This window comes from Dendropsophus ebraccatus, chromosome 11 (genome assembly GCF_027789765.1).
Source record: "Dendropsophus ebraccatus isolate aDenEbr1 chromosome 11, aDenEbr1.pat, whole genome shotgun sequence".
In the NCBI taxonomy this organism is placed as follows: domain Eukaryota; kingdom Metazoa; phylum Chordata; class Amphibia; order Anura; family Hylidae; genus Dendropsophus; species Dendropsophus ebraccatus.
This window is the reverse complement of record NC_091464.1, coordinates 61,806,251-61,821,559: the sequence shown is the minus strand read 5'-3', so window position 1 is coordinate 61,821,559 and position 15,309 is coordinate 61,806,251. Positions and strand designations below refer to the sequence as shown.

At 49.6% G+C, this 15,309-nt stretch overlaps 1 protein-coding gene across 1 annotated transcript in view; it reads left to right on the top strand.

Annotated features, from left to right (window-relative positions):
• The window catches only part of DOP1B (DOP1 leucine zipper like protein B), a 99,277-nt gene that overhangs the window by 73,689 nt on the left and 10,279 nt on the right, over positions 1-15,309 (top strand). Inside the window, exon 36 of the mRNA XM_069946294.1 lies at positions 7,628-7,760. Coding sequence (XP_069802395.1) covers positions 7,628-7,760 — 133 coding nt within the window. The remainder of the gene's footprint in view (positions 1-7,627; positions 7,761-15,309) is intronic.

Here is a 15,309-nt window from a genome sequence, read left to right as displayed (position 1 = left end):
CAACTCTACAACTCCCAGCATGCATTGACAGCCTATGACAGCTCTACAACTCCCAGCATGCACTGACAGCCTATGACAACTCTACAACTCCCAGCATGTACTGACAACCTGTGACAACACTACAAATCCCAGCATGTACTGACAACACTACAAATCCCAGCATGTACTGACTGCCTGTGACAACACTACAACTCCCAGCATGTACTGACAGCCTGTGACAACACTACAACTCCCAGCATTTACTGACAGCCTGGGACAACACTACAACTCCCAGCATGTACTGACAGCCTGGGACAACACTACAACTCCCAGCATTTACTGACAGCCTGGGACAACACTACAAATCCCAGCATGTACTGACAGCCTGTGACAACAATTCAACTCCCAGCATGCATTGACAGCCTATGACAACACTACAACTCCCAGCATGTACTGACAGCCTGTGACAACACTACAACTCCCAGCATGTACTGACAGCCTGGGACAACACTACAAATCCCAGCATGTACTGACTGCCTGTGACAACACTACAACTCCCAGCATTTACTGACAGCCTGTGACAACACTACAACTCCCAGCATGTACTGACAGCCTGTGACAACACTACAACTCCCAGCATTTACTGACAGCCTGGGACAACACTACAAATCCCAGCATGTACTGACAGCCTGTGACAACAATTCAACTCCCAGCATGCATTGACAGCCTATGACAACTCTACAACTCCCAGCATGCATTGACAGCCTATGACAGCTCTACAACTCCCAGCATGCACTGACTGCCTGTGACAACACTACAACTCCCAGCATGTACTGACAGCCTGGGACAACACTACAAATCCCAGCATGTACTGACTGCCTGTGACAACACTACAACTCCCAGCATTTACTGACAGCCTGTGACAACACTACAACTCCCAGCATGTACTGACAGCCTGTGACAACACTACAACTCCCAGCATTTACTGACAGCCTGGGACAACACTACAAATCCCAGCATGTACTGACAGCCTGTGACAACAATTCAACTCCCAGCATGCATTGACAGCCTATGACAGCTCTACAACTCCCAGCATGCACTGACTGCCTGTGACAACACTACAACTCCCAGCATGTACTGACAGCCTGTGACAACACTACAACTCCCAGCATGTACTGACAGCCTGGGACAACACTACAAATCCCAGCATGTACTGACTGCCTGTGACAACACTACAACTCCCAGCATTTACTGACAGCCTGTGACAACACTACAACTCCCAGCATGTACTGACAGCCTGTGACAACACTACAACTCCCAGCATTTACTGACAGCCTGTGACAACACTACAACTCCCAGCATGTACTGACAGCCTGTGACAACACTACAACTCCCAGCATTTACTGACAGCCTGGGACAACACTACAAATCCCAGCATGTACTGACAGCCTGTGACAACAATTCAACTCCCAGCATGCATTGACAGCCTATGACAACTCTACAACTCCCAGCATGCATTGACAGCCTATGACAGCTCTACAACTCCCAGCATTTACTGACTGCCTGTGACAACACTACAACTCCCAGCATGTACTGACAGCCTGTGACAACACTACAACTCCTAGCATGTACTGACAGCCTGGGACAACACTACAAATCCCAGCATGTACTGACTGCCTGGGACAACACTACAACTCCCAGCATTTACTGACAGCCTGTGACAACACTACAAATCCCAGCATGTACTGACAGCCTGTGACAACAATTCAACTCCCAGCATGCATTGACAGCCTATGACAACTCTACAACTCCCAGCATGCATTGACAGCCTATGACAGCTCTACAACTCCCAGCATGCACTGACTGCCTGTGACAACACTACAACTCCCAGCATGTACTGACAGCCTGTGACAACACTACAACTCCCAGCATTTACTGACAGCCTGGGACAACACTACAACTCCCAGCATGTACTGACAGCCTGTGACAACACTACAACTCCCAGCATTTACTGACAGCCTGGGACAACACTACAACTCCCAGCATGTACTGACAGCCTGGGACAACACTACAACTCCCAGCATGTACTGACAGCCTGGGACAACACTACAACTCCCAGCATGTACTGACAGCCTGGGACAACACTACAAATCCCAGCATGTACTGACTGCCTGTGACAACACTACAACTCCCAGCATTTACTGACAGCCTGTGACAACACTACAACTCCCAGCATGTACTGACAGCCTGTGACAACACTACAACTCCCAGCATTTACTGACAGCCTGGGACAACACTACAAATCCCAACATGTACTGACAGCCTGTGACAACACTACAACTCCCAGCATGCACTGACAGCCTGGGACAACACTACAACTCCCAGCATGCACTGTTAGTACATGCTGGGAGTTGTAGTGTTGTCACAGGCAGTCAGTACATGCTGGGAGTTGTAGTGTTGTCACAGGCAGTCAGTACATGTTGGGAGTTGTAGTGTTGTCACAAGCTAGCTGTCAGTACATGCTGGGAGTTGTAGTGTTGTCACAGGCTAGCTGTCAGTACATGCTGGGAGTTGTAGTGTTGTCACAGGCTAGCTGTCAGTACATGCTGGGAGTTGTAGTGTTGTCACAGGCTAGCTGTCAGTACATGCTGGGAGTTGTAGTGTTGTCACAGGCTAGCTGTCAGTACATGCTGGGAGTTGTAGTGTTGCACCAGCTGGATACACACAGAATGGGAGAACCCTCTCTGACACCACATGACAGTCCTTCAGCTCCCAGCATGTCTACTAACTCAGCTCTGCTACACCGGCCCAGCACATGTTCCTTTCAGGTGTCTCTCACTTCTGACCTCTTCAGTGTAGGGGAGTATGGGAGGAGACATCACCAATGTGGGTGACATTGGGGGAGCATGATCCCAGCATGTGCGATGGCACTGGACTCACAGGACACGCTCACCTGGCTGCCATGTTTGAATTAGGCAGCACCAACAGCTGCAGCATCCCTGTCAGCAAACAAGCGCGCTGTCATGAACTCTTCATCACATGACACTGAGGAGCCTTCACATGAATTGCTCCGCGGGATGAGGTGATGGGGGCGCACAGCGGTTCTGGTCTCCTGGGGACGGGCAGGCGAACGGCCCAGCAGCGGGTGCCCTGACCTGCAGGAAGAGAAGCTTGCCCGAAGTGCTACAGCTTCCTCTGCAGGTCAGAGCAGACTTTTCACATACACACATTCACTCTCACACATGCATTCACACACACACACACACACACACACACATTCATTCATTCACTCTCACACATATACATACACACATTCACTCACACATACATACATACAGTGGCGTCGCTAGGCACAATCATTCGGGGCTGAAGCCCCGAATGATTTCAGCCTAGCCCCGAAGGTTTTTCTGCTCCCGCCACCTGCCTACTGCCTGCACCAAAATGACAGCAGCCGCTGTGATCCCTGGCCTGGCCTCACTATGTATTGCCCGCTCCATGTACCTCCCAGACGCTGTTATAGTGACGTCACCCGTCACTTGTTCACTGGATGCCGGCGCCACACTCCTGCCCCGCACACTGTTTACACTGATGTTCAAATTCTTAGCAGCCCGCGCGGGCCAAGCATTGCTTGTTCCTGATTGGATGGGGCAAACAGAAGCGGAAGTGTCGCTCTGTTGTTGCCTAGGGCCGGGAGAGGAGCCTGATGAGAGAGTGCTGATGGCGGGGAAACGATATGACAGACGGGAGAAGAGATGAAGAACAAGAGAGGTAATGCCGGCTACCAAGAGGGAGAGAGGGAGGGAGAGGACTGAGGCAGTGTCGGACTGGGCCACCGGAGGATCCTCTGGTGGGCCCCCAGTCCAGCACCTGCAGACTCACACAGGCACACTGAATGTGACAGTCCCGGGCCCCCTGCTGCAGACATTGTCACAGCGGCACAGGCAGTGTATGCCCCCTCGCAGGACCCGATGGTTCAGTCCTTTCCCCTGAACAGTAAGTCGGCACTTGCAGGATTGAGGCCCCTCCCCCAGCCCAGATCCGAGTCCCTGATCTTTACCTGTCTGCTGCATGGCTCCTCATGACTTGGGCCTGGGAGAGGAGCTTTAACCCTGCGGGTGCCGACTGGGGAAGGGGGCAGTACACTGAAGAGTCGTGTTGTGTGAGTGAGGGGAGGGGGGAGCGCTTTCTCCTGTCACTGTCAGGCCTGCTGGAGGAGAAGGAGATAAGATAACCCTCCAGCTGCCCATACAGCCTGCTAAACTCTGTGCTGTGTAGTCTGTGTGTGAGGCAGCTGTAGGGTTATCTGGCCGTGCTTCCCTGCAGTGTGGTGACCTCTGCACGGCTTGTGTGCCTCCTCCTCTTCAATCTCCCTGTGCAGCCTCCAGGGTCTTCTGTCTCCCTCTCTCCATGTCTACCTGTGCCCCTATCTATCTATCTATCTCCTATCTATCTCTCTATCTATCTATCTATCTATCTATCTCCTATCTATCTATCTTCCATCTATTATCATAGATAGGAGATAGATAGATAGATAGATAGATAGATAGTCAGATAGGAGATAGATAGATAGGAGATAGATAGTATGAGTACTTGTACTACTCTTTAGTGTCCCATAGTACCTGCAAGCAAAACATAATGTTAGTTTATGTATTCATAATCCTTGAAAAGCTGAGTTGGGGTACATTAACACTGATCAAAACAGGTGGAAATTCCTTGTGGAGCCCACGCCGCAGACTCCGCTGGGAATCTCGCCTGCCTCACTGACTCAATGTCATGTCTCACGTGCCTCCGCTTAAGGACATGTCAATTATTTTAGCGGAGAGCAGAGGTGCGCAAGACATCACAATTAATCAGTGAGGCAGGTAAGATTCCTGGTGTCTTGCTGGTTGTTCATTGGTGGGCCCCAATGATCATTTCCTCTGGTGGGCCCCAGGTACCCCAGTCTGACAATATGAGGAGGTGTAATGTGGAGGAAGAGGACTGAGGAGGTGTAATGTGGGGGGAGAGGACTAAGGAGGTGTAATGTGGAGGAAGAGGACTGAGGAGGTGTAATGTGGAGGAAGAGGACTGAGGAGGTGTAATGTGGGGGGAGAGGACTAAGGAGGTGTAATGTGGAGGAAGAGGACTGAGGAGGTGTAATGTGGGGGGAGAGGACTAAGGAGGTGTAATGTGGAGGAAGAGGACTGAGGAGGTGTAATGTGGGGGGAGAGGACTGAGGAGGTGTAATGTGGGGGGAGAGGACTGAGGAGGTGTAATGTGGGGGGAGAGGACTGAGGAGAATGGAGGAGGTGTAATGTGGGGGGAGAAGATGGGTCAGGTAGTGTGTGTAGTGTGGGTGCGGATGGGTCAACTGGGATAGTGTGTGTGTGGGGATGGGTCAAGTGGCGTAGTGTTCTGCACGTTGGTGAGTAATGTAGCCGGGATGGGGGGGGGGGCAGTTGCGGGGGCCCGTGCCCCAGATGTTTTAGGACCCTAGCAACGCCCCTGCATACATACATACATACATTCACTCTCACACATACATTCACTCTCACACATACATTCACTCTCACACATACATACACATATACATTCATTCACTCACACTCTCACACACACACACCAACAGGCACTTACATTTCATTAGGAAGCTCCTTACATCTTCCCAGCACCTGCAGATCCTCTGTCCTCCTCCTTCTCACTGGCACCAGCTCTCCCGCCCCTCCCCCTCCTCATCTGCACGGGGCAGGAAGGAGTCTGTGAAAGCCAGGAGGGTGGGGGCCCCGGTAACATCTCCACACAAGGGAGGGAGCAGGATCCCCAGACTGCAGCTTAGTGAGAAGAACAGGTCTGTAAAGGTCCGTTCTTCTCACTAAGCATTGCAGTGTCCTGACAGCAGCACCGGGCCCCCCTCTGTGAGTCACCTGGCCCGGGCCCCTTACAGCACTACCGGCAATACTGCCCTGATGGCGGCCCTGGCTGCATCTGGTACTGTCTGGTACTGTAGGAGCTGCATCTGGTACTGTAGGAGCTGCATCTGGTACTGTAGGAGCTGCATCTGGTACTGTAGGAGCTGCATCTGCTACTGTCTGGTACTGTAGGAGCTGCATCTGGTACTGTAGGAGCTGCATCTGCTACTGTCTGGTACTGTAGGAGCTGCATCTGGTACCATAGGAGCAGAATCTAATACTGTCTGGTACTGTAGGAGCTGCATCTGGTACTGTAGGAGCTGCATCTGGCACTGTCTGGTACTGTAGGAGCTGCATCTGGCACTGTCTGGTACTGTAGGAGCTGCATCTGGCACTGTCTGGTACTGTAGGAGCTGCATCTGCTACTGTCTGGTACTGTAGGAACTGCATCTGCTACTGTCTGGTACTGTAGGAGCTGCATCTGGTACTGTCTGGTACTGTAGGAGCTGCATCTGCTACTGTAGGAGCTGCATCTGGTACTGTAGGAGCTGCATCTGCTACTCTCTGGTACTGTAGGAGCTGCATCTGCTACTCTCTGGTACTGTAGGAGCTGCATCTGCTACTGTCTGGCACTGAAGGAGCTGCATCTGGTACTGTCTGGCACTGAAGGAGCTGCATCTGGTACTGTTTGCTACTGTAGGAGCTGCATTTGCTACTGTAGGAGCTGCATCTGGTACTGTAGGAGCTGCATCTGGTACTGTGAGCTGCGTCTGGTACTGTAGGAGCTGCATCTAGTACTGTAGGAACTGCATCTGGTACTGTGGTACTGTAGGAGAGCAGCATCTGGTACTGTAGGAGCTGCATCTGGTACTGTCTTGTACTGTAGGAGCTGTGTCTGGTACTGTAGGAGCTAGATCTGATACTGTCTGGTACTGTAGGAACTGGATCTGGTACTGTGCTACTATAGGAGCTGCATGTGGTACTGTAGGAGCTGCATCTGGTACTGTAGAAGCTGCATCTGGTACTGTCTGGTACTGTAGAAGCTGGGTCTGGTACTGGAGCTTATTTCCTTTAAGTAGCTGCCACCCCTTTAAAGTCAGACCCCCTAAGGTTAAATAAGAAATGTTATGATGAACCCTCATTAATCTTATTCCACCTCACGCTCTTTAATCTTCCCTCCTACACAGCCATAGTAGGGCTTGCTTGTTGCAGAACCAACTGGACTGTGTAATGACAGACTACATTTTACCATAAAGTATACAGACAAAAATGGGAAAAAAAAGTGAAAATTGAAACTGGTCACTTTTTATCCAATTAGACTCATGTGACCCCAAAAACAAATTTCTGATGACATGAACCATGCAGGATCAATAACATTATATTTTAATATCTCAGACAATTCCGCATGCAGTGATACCAAATATGTGTATTTTTGTATACAAAGTCCCCATAGGGATCTTTCATAGGATTAGATACTGTAACATGAAATGTTATGGCATTGCCTGTATCCGTATGATCGGTGATCTGCTAGCAGAGTCTGCTTGAGCCACAATCTATTAGTAGACAGACTTTGGCAGTCACAGAGGGTAAGTAAAGGCACATAGCAGCAGACATCTCCTTCCCCTGTCTAGTCTATCAATTAATGTTAGGCAGTAGGGAAGGTGTAAATGTATAGAATTTAGGGGAAACACACTACTTTTATTGTATCCTGAATATGACGTCATTCTGTATGGTCCTTTATGGTTTCTGCTGTATTTCAGGTACAGATGGGCTTTTGTTCCGGAGGTGGACACAGAGTCCTGTGCGGTCCCAGCAGCAGACATGGTAGAAAATCACCAGGAGTGTAAACCCCACGTTGTCCGCATCCTGGAGCTTATGAGGTTTAGGTTTAGGGTATGTATCTGTGTGTCTGTGTAACTGCAGACTATTTTATCTCCTATGCTACGCCTTTGTAAACAGGTATGTTGATGTGATCTATATATCATGTTTACATACATTGTAAATACATTGCACTACCTTTTAAAGTCCGGGGTCAGACTTTTTTTTTTTCCAAAAGAGCCAAGGAGGAGGAGGTGGCTGAACATAACAACATGCACTTAACATAACTAACATGACCCCACTATGGTAGCTGTCTGGCTGAGCAAGGCTGACACATCACAACGCAGGTCCTCACTCAGACCAGGAAGTGGCCAGGGGACCGGGAACCGTAGTGGAGGACAACGGACCACTGCGCTGGCCACCGAGGAGGTAGGTATGTGTTGTTATGTTCAGCCACATCTTCCCCGGCTTGAAAGAAATGCCCGACCCTGGACTTCTCCGTTAAGCACTAAATTTCATTCTCTATTATACTCCAGAGCTGCACTCACCATTCTGTTGGTGGAGAGGCTGCGTACATACATTACATTACTTATCCTGTACTGATCCTGAGTTACATCCTGTATTATACTCTAGAGCTGCACTCACTATTCTGCTGGAGGGGTCACTGTGTACATACATTACATTACTTATCCTGTACTGATCCTGAGTTACATCCTGTATTATACTCTAGAGCTGCACTCACTATTCTGCTGGAGGGGTCACTGTGTACATACATTACATTACTTATCCTGTACTGATCCTGAGTTACATCCTGTATTATACTCCGGAGCTGTGCTCACTATTCTGCTGGTGGGGTCACTGTCACATTACATTACTTATCCTGTACTGATCCTGAGTTACATCTTGTATTTGTTTTATTAAAATTTTAAACATAACAATAAATAAATAACAAGAAATAACACACCATATCTGACCAGAACAAAACAATAGAAAAATGAAACTATAACATAAACCACCGGTCCATCCCCACACTCATTCTTCCACACATACAACCCATATACCTATATACAATATATACACAATATAAACTATTTAGCTAAACATATTAATAAACTATATACACTACTATACACAAACCTATATATACTACTATATACTATACACTTATAAACACACCTATATACACTACTATATACAATACACCACTATATACTATACACCTATATAAATAACTAAATGTGAACCCCCTGGCCCAGTTGCATTGTGCACAACCTAATACCACAGACATAATTCTACTCAACCCAACACCAATTAAACAAGACATCATTACACAAATAAACTAAAACTAAACAAGACACGATACAAAATAATAACCTACAACTAAACAATACATATAATATTTTTAATTATTTATTTATTTTTTATTTTTTTTGGCCCTGAGCTGGTCCCGCATCCCATGCCCCCAGTACATGATCACGGACGTCCATGAACCAGCCCAGGATTTTATATATATAAAAGTCCCTACAAAGTCCCACAGAAACCCCCTCCCCCCTTTTTTTTTTTTATAAATGTAATTTTTATTGACAGTTTTTAGAAGAAAACAAAGTAAACAGGCAAACAGGGCTACCAAACACATGCCAACTTAGGTGTATGGCTTAATGCAAAGTTTGAAAGCAGACAAATAGCATTGCTAACCGTAGTAGACATATATCAGCCAGACCATCAATACACCTATGCAATTCAGTCAAAAAGAAACATTGGGTAGCCCCCCCAAAAAATAGAGCTATGGGTAAAAACACAGATACACGCAGACTTAGGGAAAACACATAAAGGAGAAGCAGGGAAAAGGGAGGGGGGGTAGGTACAGATCAACCCAGCCAATACTCTACTCTATTAGTGAGGTATTCCAGAGCGCCCACAGTAAGCTTCCCAGGGAGCCCAAACCGATTCAAACAATGGAAGTTGATTGTTCAGGGATGCGGTGAGTCTTTCGAGGCCCCTGATTTCTTTTACCCTAGCCAGTAGGTCCTCAAATGATGGAGGGGATGTCTGCTTCCAATTACGGGGGATGAGGGTCTTAGCCGCTGTAAGTATCTGTAGCATCAATTTAGTAGGTTTTTTACCTAGTGTTTTAGGCGTAACATTAAAAAGATACGTTAGGGGATCTAAGGGGACCGGAACTTCCAAGACTGATGAAAGCATTGCAGCCACCTGAAGCCAGAAGCCCGTTATGAGCGGGCAGTCCCAGAAGACATGGAGCAGGGTGCCCACCCCACCATTACACCTCCAGCAAGCCGAGGGAATACTGCAATTCAATTTATGTAGCAATTCAGGGGTATGATACCAGTGCATTAGGAACTTGTAGTGGGTCTCCTTATAGTTTGTACAGATTGAAGAAGAGGCCGCCCTGCTCCATATCACCTGCCACAGCTCAGGGGAAACCACTCTACCCAGTGAAGCCTCCCATCTATCCATGTATTTGTGTCGAACAGGCATATCCCCCACAGGAGAGTTCAAAATTTGGTATATGGCCGAGATGAGGCCTCTGGTGGATCCTCCAGCCCTTATCAACTGCTCAAAGGCTGTGGGTCTCGAGACTGTGAATGACCCAAAAATCGAGTGCATATAATGTCGTATGGCCAGGTAGGAGAAATACTCCGACCTAGGAAGGTCGTACTTCTCCCTGAGCTTGTCAAAGGGCTGGAGGGTTCGCGTCACCGGATCCACGATGTCCGCGTAGTGGAACAACTTTCTATCTATCCAATGTCTCACCACTGAGGGGGACATGCCCGTCTCGAGGGCGGGCGTTAGCAAGAAGGACATGAGAGGAGAGGCCCGAGAGTAAAGGCCGAACCTAGCTGCGCACGTGGTCCATATCTGTCTAGTGAAGAGAATCGGGCCAAGTGTGGAAGAGGAGGGAATGGGGGGAGGGGCAGAAGACCACAGATAGGAGTTCGGATGAACAGGAGCCAACCATAGTTTTTCTATCACCGCCCATACTTTAAACGTGCTTTGGGACGCCCATCCTGAGATCTGGCGCAGGTGTGTGGCCCAATAATAATGGAGGATGTTGGGGGTGGACAGTCCCCCCTGGGACTTGTTATGCATCATCACTGATTTAGGAACCCTATGCCGCTTATTAGCCCATATGAAGCGAAAGACCGCCGCCTGCAGTGCTTTCAGCTCACTCAGGGGGACTCGGACAGGAAGGGTTTCAAAATAATATAGGAGTTTCGGTAAGATGGTCATTTTCACCGAGGCTATGCGACCCAAGAGGGAGATATACTGGGAGTTCCACTTCCCCAGGAGAATCCTGAGATCCCTAAACAGCTGCGGAAAGTTTGCAGCATACAAAGTCTCATACGAGGGTGTGAGCTCATTACCCAAATACTTTAAGGACGATGTAGACCATTTATACTTATAATTGGCCTGCAAGTGCACCACTTGGGCCTGAGGGAGGTTAATAGGAAGGGCCTCAGTCTTAGTCGTGTTAACCTTATAACCAGACAGCTGGCCGAAAGAAGTCAGGAGGGTGTGGAGGACAGGCAAGGTAGTGAGGGGGTCCGTCAGGGACAGCAGGATGTCATCTGCAAAAAGCATAATTTTAAATTCCCTATCCCCCACCTTCACTCCCCGGATATCAGGGTTGTTCCGAATGGCACACGCCAGGGGCTCTATGCACAATGCAAACAATAACGGTGAGAGAGGACACCCCTGGCGCGTGCCATTATGGATCTGGAAGGGGCTAGACAATTGATTGGGTAATTTAACCGAAGCTGTGGGGTTAGTGTAGAGGCCATGAATTGCAGTCAGGAACGAGCCCGAGATACCGTAGTAGCGTAAAGTCTCAAAGAGAAAAGGCCAACTAAGGTGATCAAACGCCTTTTCCGCGTCCAAACTCAGCATCAGAGCCCGTCCCGACTGCTTATTCACTGCGTCAATGATATCTATAGCCCTGCGGGTATTATCCGCCCCCTGGCGTCCAGGTACAAAACCAACCTGGTCCTTGTGTATAAGGGTGGGGAGCCAATATCCCAATCGGGTCGCCAATAACTTGGTATACAATTTGAGGTCAGAATTCAGTAGCGCGATCGGCCTGTAATTAGCACAGTCCGACGGATCCTTCTCCGGCTTAGGGATAAGGGTAATATATGAGTGGAGAAGGGGGGTGGGCATCTGTTCCCCTCGCATGAAGGCATTAAACAAAAGGACAAGGTGAGGTAGGAGAAGAGAAGAAAAAGTTTTATAGTACAGATACGTAAAGCCATCCGGGCCCGGGGCTTTGCCAGACGGCAGGGACTTCAAAATCTCCTGAAGCTCCTCCGTGGTAACTGGGGCGTTAAGCTCCTCTAGTGCCTCTGAAGGCAAAGTCGGAAGCCGACATTCCTTCAGGAAGTCCCGTATCCGCCGCTGTCGAGCCCCCGGGTCCGAGGGCAAGGTGGAAGGGAGAGAGTACAGTGTAGAGAGAAAGCGAGAGAATACAGAGGCAATATCCCGGGGGTGGTACTTTGGAATGCCCATATGATCCTTGAGGACATGCGGGGTCTGAGCGGCCGAGCGGTCAGAAAGCATGCGTGCCAGTAATGTGTGGGCTTTATTCCCCTTCTCATAAAATCTCTGTTTAGAGTAGAGCAACAAACGCTCCACCTTGTGCATGAGAAGGTCCTTTAGGCGCGCTCTAGCCGCTATGAGCTTACGCAGTGTCCCAAGGGAGGGCTGATCAGTCAACTTCCGTTCAAGTGTCGCTATCTCCGTCCTAGCAGTCTGTGCCTGTGCCTGGGTGTCTTTTTTAAGTCGGGAGCCTAGTGCGATACAGTGCCCTCTGACTACCGCCTTATGAGCCTCCCATAGGGTGGACTGCAGCCCAACCGTGCCCTCGTTTTCCCTAAAATATGTGGAAATGCATTCTTTTATAGAGTCCCTATGAATCTCAGTCTTCAAGAGTGTTTCATTTAGCCTCCAATGACAGCAGCGGGTAGGGGATAACAGAGAGGCCACTGATATGGCGACATGACCATGGTCCGACCAGGAGATCGGCCCTATGGAGGCACCTTTTAATAAACGCACAGTCGGCACGTTCCCAAAGAAGTAGTCAATTCTAGTATGCGTCTGACGGGGATGAGAATAGAATGTATAGGAGCGCTCCGCAGGGTGATCAATGCGCCACAGATCATAAAGATTGTGGGTACGAATTAGCTTCCTGAATTCCCTAGAAAGTCTAAGCAGCTCAGGAGATGGAGGCGTACCCGCAACAGAGTGCCTATCCATTATCCCCGACACGGGAAGGTTAAAATCCCCTCCAATCACACGTGGCGATGGTGGATAGGCAGCCACTCGCTTGAGGACCCTGCGGAGAAAGGGAATCTGAGTGCGGTTCGGCGCATACACATTACAAAGTAGAACCGGCCGCCCCTGAATAGTACCCTCCACGATAACATATCTCCCCCCTGGGTCTTGAAAGGAGGAAATCACCTGCATAGGGCAGTGCCGTGATATTAAAATAGCCACTCCCGCACATTTACTACCCGCCGAGGCAGAGTACACCTGAGGAAACTGATGCTGAGCAAACCTAAAATTAGCAGTGTGATCAAAGTGTGTCTCCTGCAAGAAAGCTACATCGGCCTGAGCCTCCTTCAATTCCCTCAGCGCCAGTCTCCTCTTAACATTAGAATTTAGTCCTTTCACATTAATTGAAACACACTTAATCATTGGAGGCAATTAAGGGAGGATACTTGCCCATATGGAGGCTCACCCGGCTCCAGGGTGCAACAAAGACCCGCAGGCGGAGGACCTTCAGTAGATTCGACCCGACAAAGACGGTGTCGGACTGGAGATCTGTAAACTAGGACAAAACTATGGAGAGACAAGGTAGGGAAGGCAAGGGAAGACACAGACAAGACTAACCCATAGGGGTAAAGTGTTAACATTACAATGAAGGCACAAGGCCAATGCCCCATACACCAAACGTAGGGAGTGGGGTAGAGAGAAAGCCAGGGAGATAAACTCACAAGAAGAAAGCCTGAACCCCAACAGAGGCGAAAGAATAGGGACAGAGGAGGAGAGCGCAGAAAAAGAAACAAACTCCGATCTACAGAGCAGACCCACGCAGCAAAGAGAAGAAAATGCACATTTCAAAGACCAATGAGAAGACCCTAATTGCAATAAGAATACCGTTAATGCATTAAGGCAAACATAGTCGAACCCAAGTCCTCTAGCTCCAAGCTACCATGGGTTCAGGTGGGGGTCCCATGGGAGGACCGATGACCAGGGGACAGAGTTCCAGATCGACGTCGACGCTTCTTTTGTCCCACCTGTTGCCAAACCGGAGGAAGAGGGGGGGGGCGGCGGTGATAGAGTCCACTCCTCAATCTTGGGTTCTCGGATATTCAGAGTGTCGCAGAATCGAGTAAGATCCGAGAGGTCCCGTAGAACAGCAGAGCGTCCATCTTTGCGGGCAGATAAGGCAAACGGGAAGTTCCACCTATAGGTAATGTCGTTGTCCCTCAGCAAGGTCAGGAGGGGGCGGAGTAAACGTCGTTTTTGCAGGGTGATCCAGGAGAGATCTGGAAATAGCTGAATTGGGGCCCCATCAAACTCCAGATTATGCATATTTCTTGCCGTGTTCATTATACGCTCCTTCAGCTGAAAATCATGTACACAGCAAATTACGTCCCTGGGAACACCAGAGGAGGACCGTGGCCGTAGGGCCCTATGAGCCCGATCGAGCTTCACTTTGTGAGATGCAGGCTCCCCCAGGATGGAGTTAAAGATAGCCTCCAGAGTCTCAGATAGATCCTCATCTCGTGTAGCCTCTGGTAAGCCTCGAACCCTTACATTATTCCGCCTCCCCCTATTGTCCAAATCCTCAAGGTGTCTTTGCATGTCGCTCAGGGCAGAAGTTTGGGAGCAGACCGTGGATTGTAATTGTGCTATATAGCCCCTGGTAGCGTCATGATCATCCTCTAGAGTCTCCATTCTAGTCGTAATCAGCTGGATATCCTTTCGCACTTCAGATATTTCCATACATGCTTTCTTGACCTCCGAAATCAATGAAAGGAAGTCATTTTTTGTAGGGAGTTGGGATAGGAGGTGGCGGACATCTTGCATGGAGGCCCCTTTAGGGGGGAGAGAGTCAGAGTCCGAGTCCTGGGCCATGGGCCAAATCCCTGAGGGAGAGCTATCCGCACCCAGCGGGTATAGGGGGTCAGCAGGGGAGGCATGACTCTCAGCAGCTACATGGGTGAGGGCCCGTGTGGTCAGGCGCCCCTTTTCAGCTCTCTGTGGTTTAGGCTGGGAGGCCATGGTAGGGCTATAGGCCTGGGCCTTAGTGATGGGGGCTGCACGTAGCGAGGGGGGGGGGAGTCCCCTTTATCAGCCCTGAGAGGGTTAATGGTGGGCAGTCCGGTTTGTCAGGCCGATGTAGGGGCTGCAGGAGCTGAGTGGGGGTGTCCAGCAGGTGCACACTACCTGGAGAGCCGCAGTGAGGCACAGTCCCCAGCCTCCGTGCAGGGGATCGCGGCGGCACAGTTTGCAGGAGGGGAGATGGCGGGCTCCCACCACAACAGATCCCCCCTGATCTCTCCTCAAACGGAGAGGGCACCAGAGAACCCCCGACCGCCGATGT